This window comes from Lycium barbarum, chromosome 4 (assembly GCF_019175385.1).
Source record: "Lycium barbarum isolate Lr01 chromosome 4, ASM1917538v2, whole genome shotgun sequence".
In the NCBI taxonomy this organism is placed as follows: Eukaryota; Viridiplantae; Streptophyta; class Magnoliopsida; order Solanales; family Solanaceae; genus Lycium; species Lycium barbarum.
This window is the reverse complement of record NC_083340.1, coordinates 148,957,829-148,971,431: the sequence shown is the minus strand read 5'-3', so window position 1 is coordinate 148,971,431 and position 13,603 is coordinate 148,957,829. Positions and strand designations below refer to the sequence as shown.

The window sequence follows — 13,603 nt, the reverse complement described above, 5'->3', positions numbered from 1 at the left end:
TAATATAACAGGTTTAATATAAAGAGTTATCTATTTTTGTACTTAAATTTCACTTGATTGTGTAAAAAATTGGCATATTATTTGTGTACAACTTCAACTTTGTAAAAATTTAACTTAATTTTTGTGTTTACACTGCCGTGAGACATGATCTTTATCAAGAGATCATTATTGGTTTGTGTGTTCGTGTGTGCGATTTTTGGGAAAATGAGTTCGGATGAAACCTTACCCGTCCCTTTAGCCTTTTATCAAGTCACATAAAAGATAATTACGTGTAAATTTATAATAAGTGACATTAATAACTTCAAAAATAAGAAATATAACCTAGCTAGCTGCTTCAAAAAGTTAAATTTCAAAAAGAATTACATGGCTTTGAGTGAGGTGAAGGGGTGGACGGGTGAATAGGTGGTTTTTTCTCTTTTTTTTTTTCACCACATGGCAACTAATTTCAAGCCAAAGCCCAAGACTGTACACACAATAACCCCTTTGTTATTTCATGTTTCATTTGCTCAGACTCATTATTTTAGTGAGTTAAGGCAAACAGTGAAAGTTACATGATAGACATACACATACATAAAGGTCAAAAAGTCCTCCATCTCCTAAGCCTCTTCTTTTTCCTCCTATTTTAGTACTCTTTATTACAGATTTTTGTGTCTTTTATTTTTTCAGCCTTTTACTAAAAACAACAAAATCAAAACTTATCCAAGTTCTTGAAGATGAGTTTCAAGAATAATCTTTTCTTGATCTTCTCCTTATAATTATTCAATTTATTTTTTGATGGTGGTGCATGGAATTGAGTCAAGCAAGACAAAAAGGGGAATATTCTTTATGATGATGAAGGTTCATGTAGATTTTGATTTTTCAGCTACCAAGAAGATATTTGGAAAAATAATGCAAATGGCTTGCTTTTTCCTCCTCATTGTGGATTTTAAAGTTCACATTTTGTTCTTTGTACTCATTTTTCTCCTTTGTTGTGTTATTGATTCTTGATTGTGGTGGTTGGCGGCGGTTTGTGGTGGTGATATTGGCGTAGCTGGCTCAATCTTCTCTCACGGTACTAATATGTATAATAATCTTCATTTTATCTAGTGAAAAATACACGGTAAATGTGATTATTTTGCAGCAGCATTATATTTTCTTATTAATTATGTCCTTGTTCAATGATATTCTCATACTCTCCAAAAGTACAAAAAACAAAAGAAAACTATCAATTCTTTAATGCAAGATAAAATGGAATTAGCTACGGAATTTATCAATAATCCCTAGCTAATCTGTCGCTAAATAGCTCCTCGCTAATTAGATTTTTTTGTAATTTGTCGCTAATCAATAGCTAAATGAGATTAATATGAGATTTTTGTTGTGTAGCTACGAAATTTTATCCGTCGCTGACGTAAGGGTGCATTTTTTGGAGAACCTAATTAATGAAAAGGGAAAAAGCATTGTTGTGACTGTACTCATTAGTTAGTGGATCTTGGATGTGTAATAGATGAACATGTGCACATGATGAACCAACCCAAACTAGTAGCTAATTAGGTTTGATTACTAATTTTAGACTTCTTAGAGTAGGATAACATAGCATAGGCTGATTCATACAGGTATATAAACACTAATAGTATACTGTGTAATTTGTACATCTGTCTAGAAGGGGACAAGTCAGTGAAAACGGTACTAGGGTGTTGGGTCAAAGTTTAAAAAAGAGGGAACTCGTGCTTGAGTTCTTTGTTTGTTTTTCGTCATTTTTAAGCTGTAGTTTTCAGATCAGTTTATGCACAATTCGAGTATTTTATTGAATATTTGTTAGTGTCTTTTACTAGTATCAATATCAGATAACTCTGACTATCATAACTTAGTCAGATAAAAAGAAAATTCATCATATCTTTGAAACCTTATGATTCTTCACCATACTTTTTTTCTAGAGAATCTAATTCTTTTTCTTTAGTCACACACTTAATTTTTATTTATTACTACAAGTAATAGTGAAATTCGTACCCAGGATCCCTTTCCGCAATTGATACCATTTTGAAATGTATAGTTATCTTACTTTGGTTGCTTTATTATGTCTTCAATAATATCAAATTCGGTTTACTATTAATTTAGTACAAGCATTAGGAGTTTTTAAAGAAAAAAGAAGGTGATTGATGAAGGAGACTAAAAATATTTTGCAAGGTAAATAAAAGTTGCCATAGATTAATACAAAAAAGAGTTACAAGGTAATTGGACAGTTGATTTGTGAATTAAATAATTGATCCTCAAGTTCAATACTCTGGAAAGCGAAAGGTGTTTATCGTAGATATAAAATTAGAGTATCACGTATCAGCATTAAATGTTTACAGAAGTCAGTGACTTTGAGGGCTTAGACTTGATTTGACGGTAATAAATGATTGGCAGCCAATTTATTGTGATGATGTTACTATCCACTGTAAAACTGTGAAAAGTATTTCTAAAATGAAAGAAAGAAATAAATTAATGTACAAATTGTGCTAAATGGGTCTGCCTTTTTGCAGACCAAAAACATATCTTGTGTGCATATTTTGAAGTTTGCAGTTTGCACCATCAACATTTATTGTGGATCAAAGACTCAGATTTTGTAGTATATTATAAATATTATTTTACTAAGAGATCAATAAAACATAGTAATATAGGAGATTAATTTATAAAATAATATATGAAATCTTAGTTGAATCATTCAAATTGTAAGTGGATATAAAAACATTTTCTCCCAAGGATGGCAATCCATTTCATGGGGTATTGCCATTTGCCTCATCATATTATTCATGTTGATTGTTCTTTTTATAATCCAAAACCAAGAAGTTGGATTATTGAAAAATAAGATATTTTTTTATTTTATGATGGTGATGTTTGAGTCAACTCGTGCAAACCTCAATTAATTTTAAAGGATAGTTGCTACCTCTACCAACACAACAAGTCATATTGTGTGCACCATAACTAATTTTACTGGATACCTGTTATCTTCACTAATACATGTGTCGGGTAACTCTGTCCCTCTATTGGAATTTGAAAGTGAAACCTCATGGTTCCTTTCTCACTTTATTATTTATTAGGTCACATCCTTGGGTACGTATTACTATGGTTTTCTATGAATTTGAACTTGGCAAAGTAATGCAGGTACATTGATGTGTGTATATATTTATCTTCACATTTTGTTTAAAGATTTTAATTATTAACATTTCGAATTTAGTCAAAACATATTTTACAAAGTTATTAGTTGATAAACAGCTAATTACTTTACAGTCCTAGATAAACCTTTTATATATATATTTGAATTTTGATAAGCTTCAGCTTTGCGAATAGTTGCGTAGGACTCTATTTTAGAGTCATAGTATAACTAAGCCTCAGTCTATAATGCATGTTATATAAGGTCATTCGTAATGTGTGTTGGTACTTATTTCGAAGATCATTCGAATTTTAAAATGCTTGTAGACGAGACATAATATTTTATAAAAGGCGTTACCCCTTCTTTAAATGATATATATATTTATTTGCGAAGGTGTCGTCCTATCTGGGTATATCTAGTCTTGAAAATATATGTCAGTTAATAGTTTCTGAATCTCTATAGATACCTTCCTTTTAACAGGGAATCTATACTTGAAATCTTCATCTATTGACTCTTTGCACGCATGCATTGTCACTTTGTTCATTCTAATTCCTGCAAAAGCTAGACATTAATATTTAAGAGTTCCCACGCACTTCTATTCACTATTAGCAATCTGTTAATTCCCGAAATCGGACGGAAAAGCACTCATCGGAGATGTTTCTAACGAAAATTTTCCGTCGGAAATCCCAACTTATTATTCTAAAATTATTGCATTCATCGCATGTCTTGAACCAACTTTTCTCAACCAAAACTCAATGTCTTCTTTTGTTGTTAATTATTTTGTTTTATTTGGTGCATAAAATATTCTTCTTGGTGTTATCATCTCTAATATTTCCGAGAATATGTGCATGCATGAGAAGTAAGAATATAGCTTATGGTGTTGAAGTTCTAGGCGTGTTCTCTTATATTTTTCTAAACGATAGTAGTAACATTTTTTCCTCATGAAAGAAGAGCTATATAATAATGTATATGACTACTTTCAGACAAATCTAAACTGAATCTATTCTATATATGTTTATCATTGCCAATATGCTTGAAACTCGATTGCACAACATGTTTGACAGCAGATGGATTGGCGAACTAAATACACGTAAATTTAAATAGTTCCGAAAATTTGGAAGAAAAAAAAAACACTTTACATGTGTGAAACTCCATTGTGAGATATGAGTCTTTATACTCTGATCTTCTTCATCTTTAGCTGCTGATGATTATGATCTTGGCCATCACTTAATGGTTTCTGATCATCTTGAGAAATTGGGGCCGCATATGTTTCCAATTTATTTTGGTCAACAATATCAGCATTACTATTTGCAATATGACCTATTTCTTCTTCCCCCGCATAATAAGAATTTTCAAAATTGTGATATATGGATGGATCAATTCCATGAAAATCATAGTTTTGAGCAATGGAGGAAGAAATATCAAGATTTTCCACAAAACTTGGCTGCATGGTTGAAGTGGTAGCAACGTCAGTATAATTTTGCGATGAAGGATATTCAACTGGCCACCTGTCAAAGATTGTAGCTGCAGCCCTATTTATGAGATGCTGGTATTGTTGGAGAGGGATACCACTGGGGAAAAAATTAGGGTAGTAAGATGGATTTTCTTGATGGGAAGTATTATGATCATAATTAGGATTAGGATTATGGGGGATGTGCAACGTATATGATGGTTGATCAAAATTTTGGTTTATTGGAGTTTGTGGAGGAGCAGTAATGGGGTCAGACTCTGTTAGCACAGCTCCTTGTTCAGCATTCTTCTTTGTGTAATTATAGTAGATCACACAAAGTGTTAGCTCATGATCTGTCTACAAAACAAAACAAAAAATATACATATATATCAGCCATATATGTCCAAAAATATATTTCAAAAATAAGAAAGAAACAAAAGAGTTAGAGAATTTTGTTTATGAATAATCGAATAAGAGTATATTGTCTATGTCCTAATCAGGTGAGAGTGTTCCATATATACTCAATCTGTATTACGTAGAGCGAAATGTTATTACGAAGAACATATAATATTAACATAACATTATGAAAAATTGATTTTAAAAAAAAAAAAACTCGATCATTATAGTGAAATGTTATTATAAAGGAATACTATAAATATTATAGAGAGGTTGAAGCGCGGTAAGAAGTTGACGTACCCCATTGAATAATGGTCGAGGATCATGCACCGGAAACCTATACTCCGACATAAGCCAAGAAGTTTTTTTGCCACTTGCACTCTTCGAACCTTCGTAGTAGACAAGGGATTGTTTTGTAAAGCTAGACTCACACATCTGCTTATCAAGATTACGGTTTTTGGATATTGCCTTACGTGCTTGTGAGGCTTTCCAAAAACCTTTTCCTGAATGTATAGTTCTCTGCATTTTTCCTCCTATGCTATACTTCTTTATTAATGGAGTAAAGATGTACATACGTCCACCCCAATGTTTTTCAACATTCCCTGACAAAAAAAAAAAAAACAAAAAAAAAAAAAAACAAAGAAAACCTCGAATTAGTATACACAATCATTCTTGAACCATAATTCTTAGGAAAAGAATCAAATTTGACCATATACTACTAAATATTTGGCCATGTACTTCTTGAAATTCGGCCTTCATTAGACTTTTTGTTTAATATTACCCCAGTTGTTAGAAAAAGATTCGATTTTGCCCTTGAAACCCTAATGGAGTTGAAGAGATTGAGTAGTATACACAATCATTCTTGAACAATAGTTCTCGGGAAAAGGATCAAACTTGGCGATGTACTACTCAAAATTCGGCTTTAATTAAACTTTTGATTTAATATTATTCTTGTTACTAGAAAAAGACTCGGTTTTCGCCCTTGAACCCTGACAGAGCTCTGACCAGAGGATAATTTTAAACTAGAGTGAAAAAATGAGGATAAATTTAGACCTTTAAAAAAAAAGAATTTGGACAGTACGTGGAGAACTCCACCTATTTCATGTCCTAGCTCCGTAATAAGTTAACAAGGGCAAGTACAAGACAATTCGCTAGCGACAAGGGCATGAACAAACTAAAAATTGCAATGACATATTAAACTAAGCAATTTCAGATAGTAAAGCGACAAATTTGAACTCTTTCCCCTAATTCTTTAAGAAAAGTTTCAGAACTGCTTGAAAGTTATGAATTGTGATAGAAATTAAGGGGAGAAAAAAAATTCAAAAAAAAAAAAAAAGCTAGCTAGGGTTAGGAAAGTGTACCAATTGCAAATAGCTCCTGAGGTGTATAGTAATAAATATCAAGATCAGTGAAAATCCCAGGTGGAATGTTACCATTACAACTCTTAAGTCTCAAATACATAAACAGTTCTTCGTCTTTTGGCACAAATTGGAAGCCTATGGGCAAGATGTTTTTCCATTCACGATCATATTCATAATCTGATGAAGCCATATCAATGCTAGTAATGTTCAATGAGATATTTTAGGGTTTTGAGTAAGAGGGAGCTAGGAGGAATGCTGTGTATTAATACTAATATTTCGGTAATCCCACTTAATCTTCGATTTGGATTACAAGATACACGTGTTCTTTTTCCATTTTTCTTGGAAAAGAGTGGGCCAATAAACGTAGAGAGAGAAAAAGAAAATTTAAAAACTAGTAAGCATAAGTAAAAAAAAAAAAGATAATGTTAATAAAAAATTTACACCGAAAACTTTTGTAAGAACTATCAAAGAAACCTTATACTTGTATAATTCTACTTGTTCGCATGTTGACTTTTAAGTAAATATCCGTACTTAACGCAAATTCTTCTCACTTATCTCTTTCTCTCTCCCATGTCTGATTCTTGCCAGTGAAGTTACGTACTTATCTCCATTACTATTTATGCGACTTATTACAAAGTTAAATTGGACAAATTTTGGACAAATTTTTAAGTTCGAAAAGAGACTAGAATATAGTACCAAATTGCTAGGGTATGCATGTTTTAATACTCTATGTCCAAATAATATCAGGTTCAAGAAAATAAAGCATCTTTATATTTCATTCATCCAAACATAGTTGTCACCTTTTGTATCAAATCTTGAAATTAAAACATTTTTGCACTAACGAACACTCTACCACACAATTATCATCTATAAGCTTTTGCATTCAAAGTTTAATATATGAACGGGGCGTATCTGAATCACACGTAGGCTGTGAGAAGGTTTGGGTTAATATCCCTTCCTTTATATTTTGGTAATTAATATACGTGGTAGGAGTTCATGTCAAACCTTCTGCAACAACAAGACGGCTTTAATGTCTTAAAAAATGGCATGGAATAATCAAATTCTAAATATAGACGTATCAACTTACATAAACGAGCCAAGTAAACATGTGAAAGAAACTACAAGAATTTATTATTTCAAAGGAAAATAAACAACAAATGTTTGAGGTGAAGTGATTTATTTCATCTATCTACAAATAATAACACACTCAAATAACCAATACAAATTCTCCTCAACAATATTCCCTAAACCACACCTTGAAAATACTTAAATAGGAAGTATACATCAGCTACAAGAGAAGCTCCTTCTTGGTGATTGGATGGATTAATGATGTGAACACTTCCTATGTAAGAATTTCCCATTATCTTCTCATAAATATTGTGAAATTAAGAAAGAAAAAAAGATTAATTTAACTGACTAAGCATTAAACTCATATTCTAAAAGTTGTTGCATGAAGGAGTTGATCTCATTAAAAATCATATCCTCTCCTTGGTCATGACCAAAATTACCAAATTCTTGAGTATCAAAGTAAGTTTTCATATCCTCAGGGAAGCTACTAATTTGTGGCGGTTCCGGGTCGGATAATTCGACCGGTGCAGGCGGGCACTCGGCCGCTAAGGTCATTTCCATCATTTCCTTGAACTTGGTAGATTGGAGCAGTAGCCCAAGGGCTGACGTGGCAGAAGGTGGTCGGGTTTGAGATATCGAGGCATCAAGTATAGTGGTACCTGAGGTAAGTTGTAGGTGAGGATAAACAAGAGCTGCAGAGGCAGAGGTGGAGGTCGTGGTCGTGGTCGTGGCCGAAGTCGAGGTTGATCCAATACTATGATTTGGAGTTAGGATCATGTTAGTTTCAACATTAGGTGTTGAATGATCAATGTTTTTGTTGTTGTTGTTATAGTTGTTGTTAGGTTTTAGCCATTTGATGTAACGGCTAAGGTCAAAATTGGTCACAGCATTTAGTCCGCGATATTCAATAGCTGCCATGTCATATGCAGTTGCAGCTTCTTCTTGTGTAGCTGAAAAACAAAAGAGAAAAAAAAAATTAGCGTGCTTTATTCATGAAAAAATAATCAGGCTCGCACGTAAAAGCCGTATAGAAAATTAAAATTAAATTAATGAAAGTGTGCTCTAATCTCTAACATAGACAAAAGATTCTAACAACTAATTCGACTGTGCCATGTGGCATTTTCTTTATCTCGACTTGCAAACTAGTAATGTGTGTTCTTATTTGCTTGGTGTTATTGTATACGACATCAAAATTTGTACCAGAAATATAAAAAAATGAGTTTAACACAAATGCCAAACAGAATGAGCTTTAAAGATATGCATACCTTGTGATGATGCCCGTAGAGTACTTTTAAATGTTCTTAGTTCTTTTGTTAAGTAGTTTTTTTAATAATACATAAATCACTTCTGAAATCCTCTTAACAATATTATTGGCCGACACGAGCCAATGATTTGCCGTGTTATCAAAAAGATAATTACAATTAACTATTCATAAAACGGAAGATTAGCAACTTTAAAATGAGTATGATTATGGAAAGGTTGAGTGATACTTACCATATGTTCCAAGGTAAAGGTACTTGTTGCCAAAAACTCTGCCAATTCGAGCTTCCCATCTTCCATTATGGTGATGTCTGTTCATTCACATTATATGAAGATTTTAGTATTCGTCAGAATCATTCTCCCAATATGATCATTTCACTGATTAAGAAAGAATATTTATTCACATATTGTTGATTAATTTTCTATCTTGGTCTCTCCTTTTCTCAAATACGTGATTATGAGTCTCCCAGAGCAAAACAATTGCATTTATGCTTTTATCAGTACTATCAAATTCAAGATTTAGAGTCAATGTGTTATGCTTTTTATAAATATGCCAATTTTACATACACATCTATAATCCGAACTAGAAGCAATGAATTTTATCCACTGCAGGGAAAAAAACATGTGTTAGCTATAAAAGTCGTCACTAATTTATCGTTAAATTGTAATACGTAGCTAACAATACCTTTTTTTAAATAATCAATCGTTAGATAGGATTAGCGATACATTTTTACTGTAGCAAGTGAAGTTGTTTGCCGCTAATTCGTATTTTTGATATAGTAATCTGAAATACACGTGACGGTAACACAAAAATGTACTTCCAAGAGAATAATAATGCAAAATATCAAAATATCAATTGGTTTATTATTTGGTACCTTGCCACTCCACGATATTTGGAAACTCCTCTTGAGAATCCACTGCTCTTCCTGCATTTTTAGACTTATTTAATTAACATCAATAGGTTATGCAAACAAATAGCTGGAAAAACAAAAGAACTTTTTTTCTAGTGAAAGATAATTACATTCACTATTTAAGTTGACTTACCTTCTCAAGGATCCAATATATTCTTCTCTGGACTGACATTCCATTTCTATGATTTCTTTTTCATAGGTTGATAGCTAAATAAGTGAATAATATTAGTACCTTCATTTGATCTTTAAACAATAACTTTTTGTCTGTGTAAAAGTAAATAAGACTAAAAGGATTTTATTAAGATAGGTTATTACCGGAAAATTAAGAATGGTTTCACTTCCCCAGTATTTAAGTGCAGCCAAATCATAAGCATGAGCAGCTGTTCCTTCATCATCATAAGCACCTGAAAAAATTAACCATATTTTAATTCAATTTTAATTTGTTCACTTACTAAATAAAAGGAGTTTGTTAATATTATTTTGACATACCAAGATAAACTGCATTATTTCCATGAGAGCCCACCATTTCAGAGGAACCCAAAAAAAAAAAAAAGTCAATTAGTGAGCAGCTTAGAACATTATTCAATTGAAAAAAAAAATTAGCAATGGTAGGGGGAAAAAATTCAAGATTATGAACCTTGTCTTCCTTTCTTGTTCTGAGACTCATTCCAGCAATTTTTATCCCATAAATGAGCTTCATATCTACCCGTCCATCGATGCCTGGATCAATAAACATTCTTGAATTAAAAAAGTTGAATTACTCAAAACTGTTGAATTCTTATCTCAAGCCTCATTCTTTGAGGTCCAAAAGGTGGAAATTCGTTTTAACAACGTATGATAGTGAGATTCAAATAATCCAGGACACCCATCTGCTCTGAGTTTGATACCATGTTGAATGTGTGATGAGGATCAAATGGTCAGACATTTCAACGTGATATCAATGCGGACAAAAGGTTCTGCGTTCGGTCGCAGTTAACCAAATTTCAACTAAAATATTAACTTAAATAACCAAAAATATATAACATGAAACATATACAAATTCAAGGAAATATTCCTTGTGATAAAGTCAAGGAACTCGCGGCTTGTGTCTGCTCTAATACCATATGTTGAATGTGTGACCATTATTCTTTTATATAGGATGGTCATACACTTCAACACAATATAAATGCAAGCAGAAGGTCCTGAGTTTGAGTCTCGCTAACCACAACATAACAAAAACATAAACAATCAAGACCGTAAAAAATATTAATTCACATGCATGCAAAATACAAGGGAATAAACTTGTGACTCCTCGATAAGTTCAAGGAACGCAGGACCTCTGCCTACTTTCATACCATACGTGGAATGTGCGACCATCAAAATTTTAGATGAAATGATAGCACACTTTAACATTATAGTACCATGCAGGCAGAAGGTCCTGAATTCGAGTTTCACTGGCCATACTTCAACTAAAAACATCAACAATTTAAATAGCAAAATCAAGAACATATACAACATGAAGATAAAAAACAATAATTCACAGGCAAATATATAATTCTAGGAAATAAATTAAACCTTGTGACTCCTCGATAAATGGAGCTACGTTGAGGAGGAGAGTCTCTTGGAACAGTTTTTCTTGTTCTTTTCACCTTAACCACTGAACCACTAATATTATTTGCATTATTATTAGTAATAGTGTTGTTTGAATTGTTCCTCTGATTTTGCTGTGATAGTTTCGCCATTAAAAGTTAATGTGTTTGAAGCTAATTAAGTTCAAACAAAGACTCTTTCAATGGAATGACTAAGTCTTCCAATGAGGGGGCTTTTAAAGGCCATATATCTAAATTATAAAATCTAAGATTTTATCAATTAAAAAAAGATTTTATTAATTTAGTAATTTTATAATCTTTTATGATTAAAAATGATGATGATTTTTAAGAAGGAAATTATGATTTTTGGAAGAACGCGTTGTGCTGTCAAGTAATTAAGAACATAGCCGGCAATAATTTTCTTCCTTTTTCTTTTTCTTTTTTGCCGTCGTAATGTATTCTTCTTATTTGTCCTAACTTGATTTTGTGTTTGTGCTTCTTTTTTTTGCAAAAATGTATTGAACAGATATATGTTTAAGATTTTCTCAATTTAATAATGTAATTCCATTTGATTCACTGTCATTTAGTACGTAACAATGCTTTGGGTTCTATATATTTTGGACATGCATGTCTTTTGATCTTACTTTAAAAAAAATGTGTTTAACCTCAGTACACTAACAATAGAAAAGACTTATTACACTATCATGTACACTAAAATATCAATTATAACTCATTAGCGTAAAAAACCAGGTAGGATTAATAATCTGAAAAATAAGCCAAATAACCTGCTACAACATATCAAAATATATGGACAGTGTAAATTAAAAGTTCTAAACGTTGTCAAGATATATAAGTTAAGTTATGTTTAAAGACATGGTGAGTGAACGATAAAATTAAGAAATGTGATCTTAGAATGAATTGTTAATCTTCACGGTTTCAAGATGTTTAATTTGCAACCAAATGAAAATAATAATTCCGTGATTATGATTTAAGATAAAGAATACACTTTATCCTCTTCCTTGAGTTTCTATACTGGACTTTCTTCAATATTTGTGGATCACCTATAGATTCTGATAAAAATTATGGTAGCTTATTTTTTTCTCTTGGAATTTACTTAATGGCATATCACTATTCATTTTCGTTTGGACACCCTATAGGCTATAGGCTCCATTTTTAATTTGTCTGCTTATATATTATTTAGTTAATTCGGTTATTCTTTGAACTTTAAGAGGTTTCGTCGAAGCTAGCTTCTGCATGCTAAGGATAAATTTTAAATTTTTATTTAAAAACTACTAAACCTGATGTTAAGGCTTTGGGTTTCCCAAACGAAGTTAAAATAATTTGGACATACTGAAAGATCTTCTTTATAATTTATTTTTTATTGTATATATGCCCATATTTGCAGATTATTATCATAAGACATCCCGAATAATAAATTATTTTAATTATCTAGTATATGAAACACTAACTCTATGAATAAGGCTCATCAAAGAGGGGAAATGCTCCCTATATATCATAGGTTTTTTTAATTCTCAGAATATTAAATTCAAGACATCTGGTTAAGGGTGGTGGGAGTGTGAAAATTTCAGAGAGTATCCACACAGCATTTAACGATCTGTACCCATCTTCTTGAAATTTTTGCACATCTACTGTCTTATGAAGTTTCATATGATTGAAGTTCAAGCATTTCTACATGAATGTCATGCAAAAACTCATATATGTTTGGACTTGAGCCATATGAAACTTCAAATTAATATCGCTAAGTCTTAAGTTGTTCCAAAGTGAGAAGGTTTAAATTTTTATGCACTACGAATATGACTAATTAAATGATAGTTTCGAAATTACATATCCGTGCATTTCAACCCGTAGGATCTCATCCATTCAAGGATACACGTCGATGATATCCTGAATCATAAGTTGGAACTCTTCAAAGCAAACTTAGGCTACATAATTTAAGGACCCGTTTGGCCATGAGAATTTTTCACTTTTTTCCAGAAAACTTTTTCACTTTATTTGGAAATCAACGTTTGGCCATGAAAATTCCAAATACTACTTGAAGTTGTATTTGAAATTTGAAAAACACCTAAAAACTTGTTTTCACTTTCACTACATTCAAACAACGAACCAAATATTCTTTGTAAAAACTATAACCAAACACAACTCTATCTTCAACTTCAACTTCAACTACAACTTCAAAATTTCAAATAAAGTGAAAAATATTTGATTTTCATGGCCAAACGCCTACTAAGTACCATTATAGCTTTTCAATTATATACTCGTACATTATCCTAATTAGCCAATCATGTGTCAACTGAAAAATGAGCAGTGCAAATTTATTATAGCATGAATGATGAAAGGCAACAATAGAGTAGACATCAATCTTTATCTATAAAAGGTGATGTTAATTCTATCCACCAGATCTCGCAATAATTGCAAGATACTTTAAAGTGTACTTCTCTATAGATAGAGGCTAATAA

The 13,603-nt window shown here is 31.9% G+C and overlaps 2 protein-coding genes across 2 annotated transcripts; both read right to left on the bottom strand.

Annotated features, from left to right (window-relative positions):
• Positions 1 to 4,283: 4,283 nt before the first annotated feature.
• LOC132638033 (uncharacterized) lies at positions 4,284 to 6,509 on the bottom strand. Its single transcript, XM_060355026.1, has 3 exons — positions 6,320 to 6,509; positions 5,259 to 5,560; positions 4,284 to 4,919 (listed from the first exon to the last, which is right to left on the bottom strand). Exons 1-3 carry the CDS (start codon positions 6,507 to 6,509, stop codon positions 4,284 to 4,286), a joined length of 1,128 nt encoding a protein of 375 aa, XP_060211009.1.
• Positions 6,510 to 7,735: 1,226 nt separating this feature from the next.
• LOC132638032 (AP2-like ethylene-responsive transcription factor At1g16060) lies at positions 7,736 to 11,279 on the bottom strand. The gene is made up of 9 exons (XM_060355025.1): positions 11,113 to 11,279; positions 10,196 to 10,278; positions 10,048 to 10,056; positions 9,874 to 9,962; positions 9,692 to 9,765; positions 9,523 to 9,573; positions 8,882 to 8,958; positions 8,143 to 8,337; positions 7,736 to 8,046 (listed from the first exon to the last, which is right to left on the bottom strand). Exons 1-9 carry the CDS (start codon positions 11,277 to 11,279, stop codon positions 7,736 to 7,738), a joined length of 1,056 nt encoding a protein of 351 aa, XP_060211008.1.
• Between the last annotated feature and the right edge of the window lie 2,324 nt (positions 11,280 to 13,603).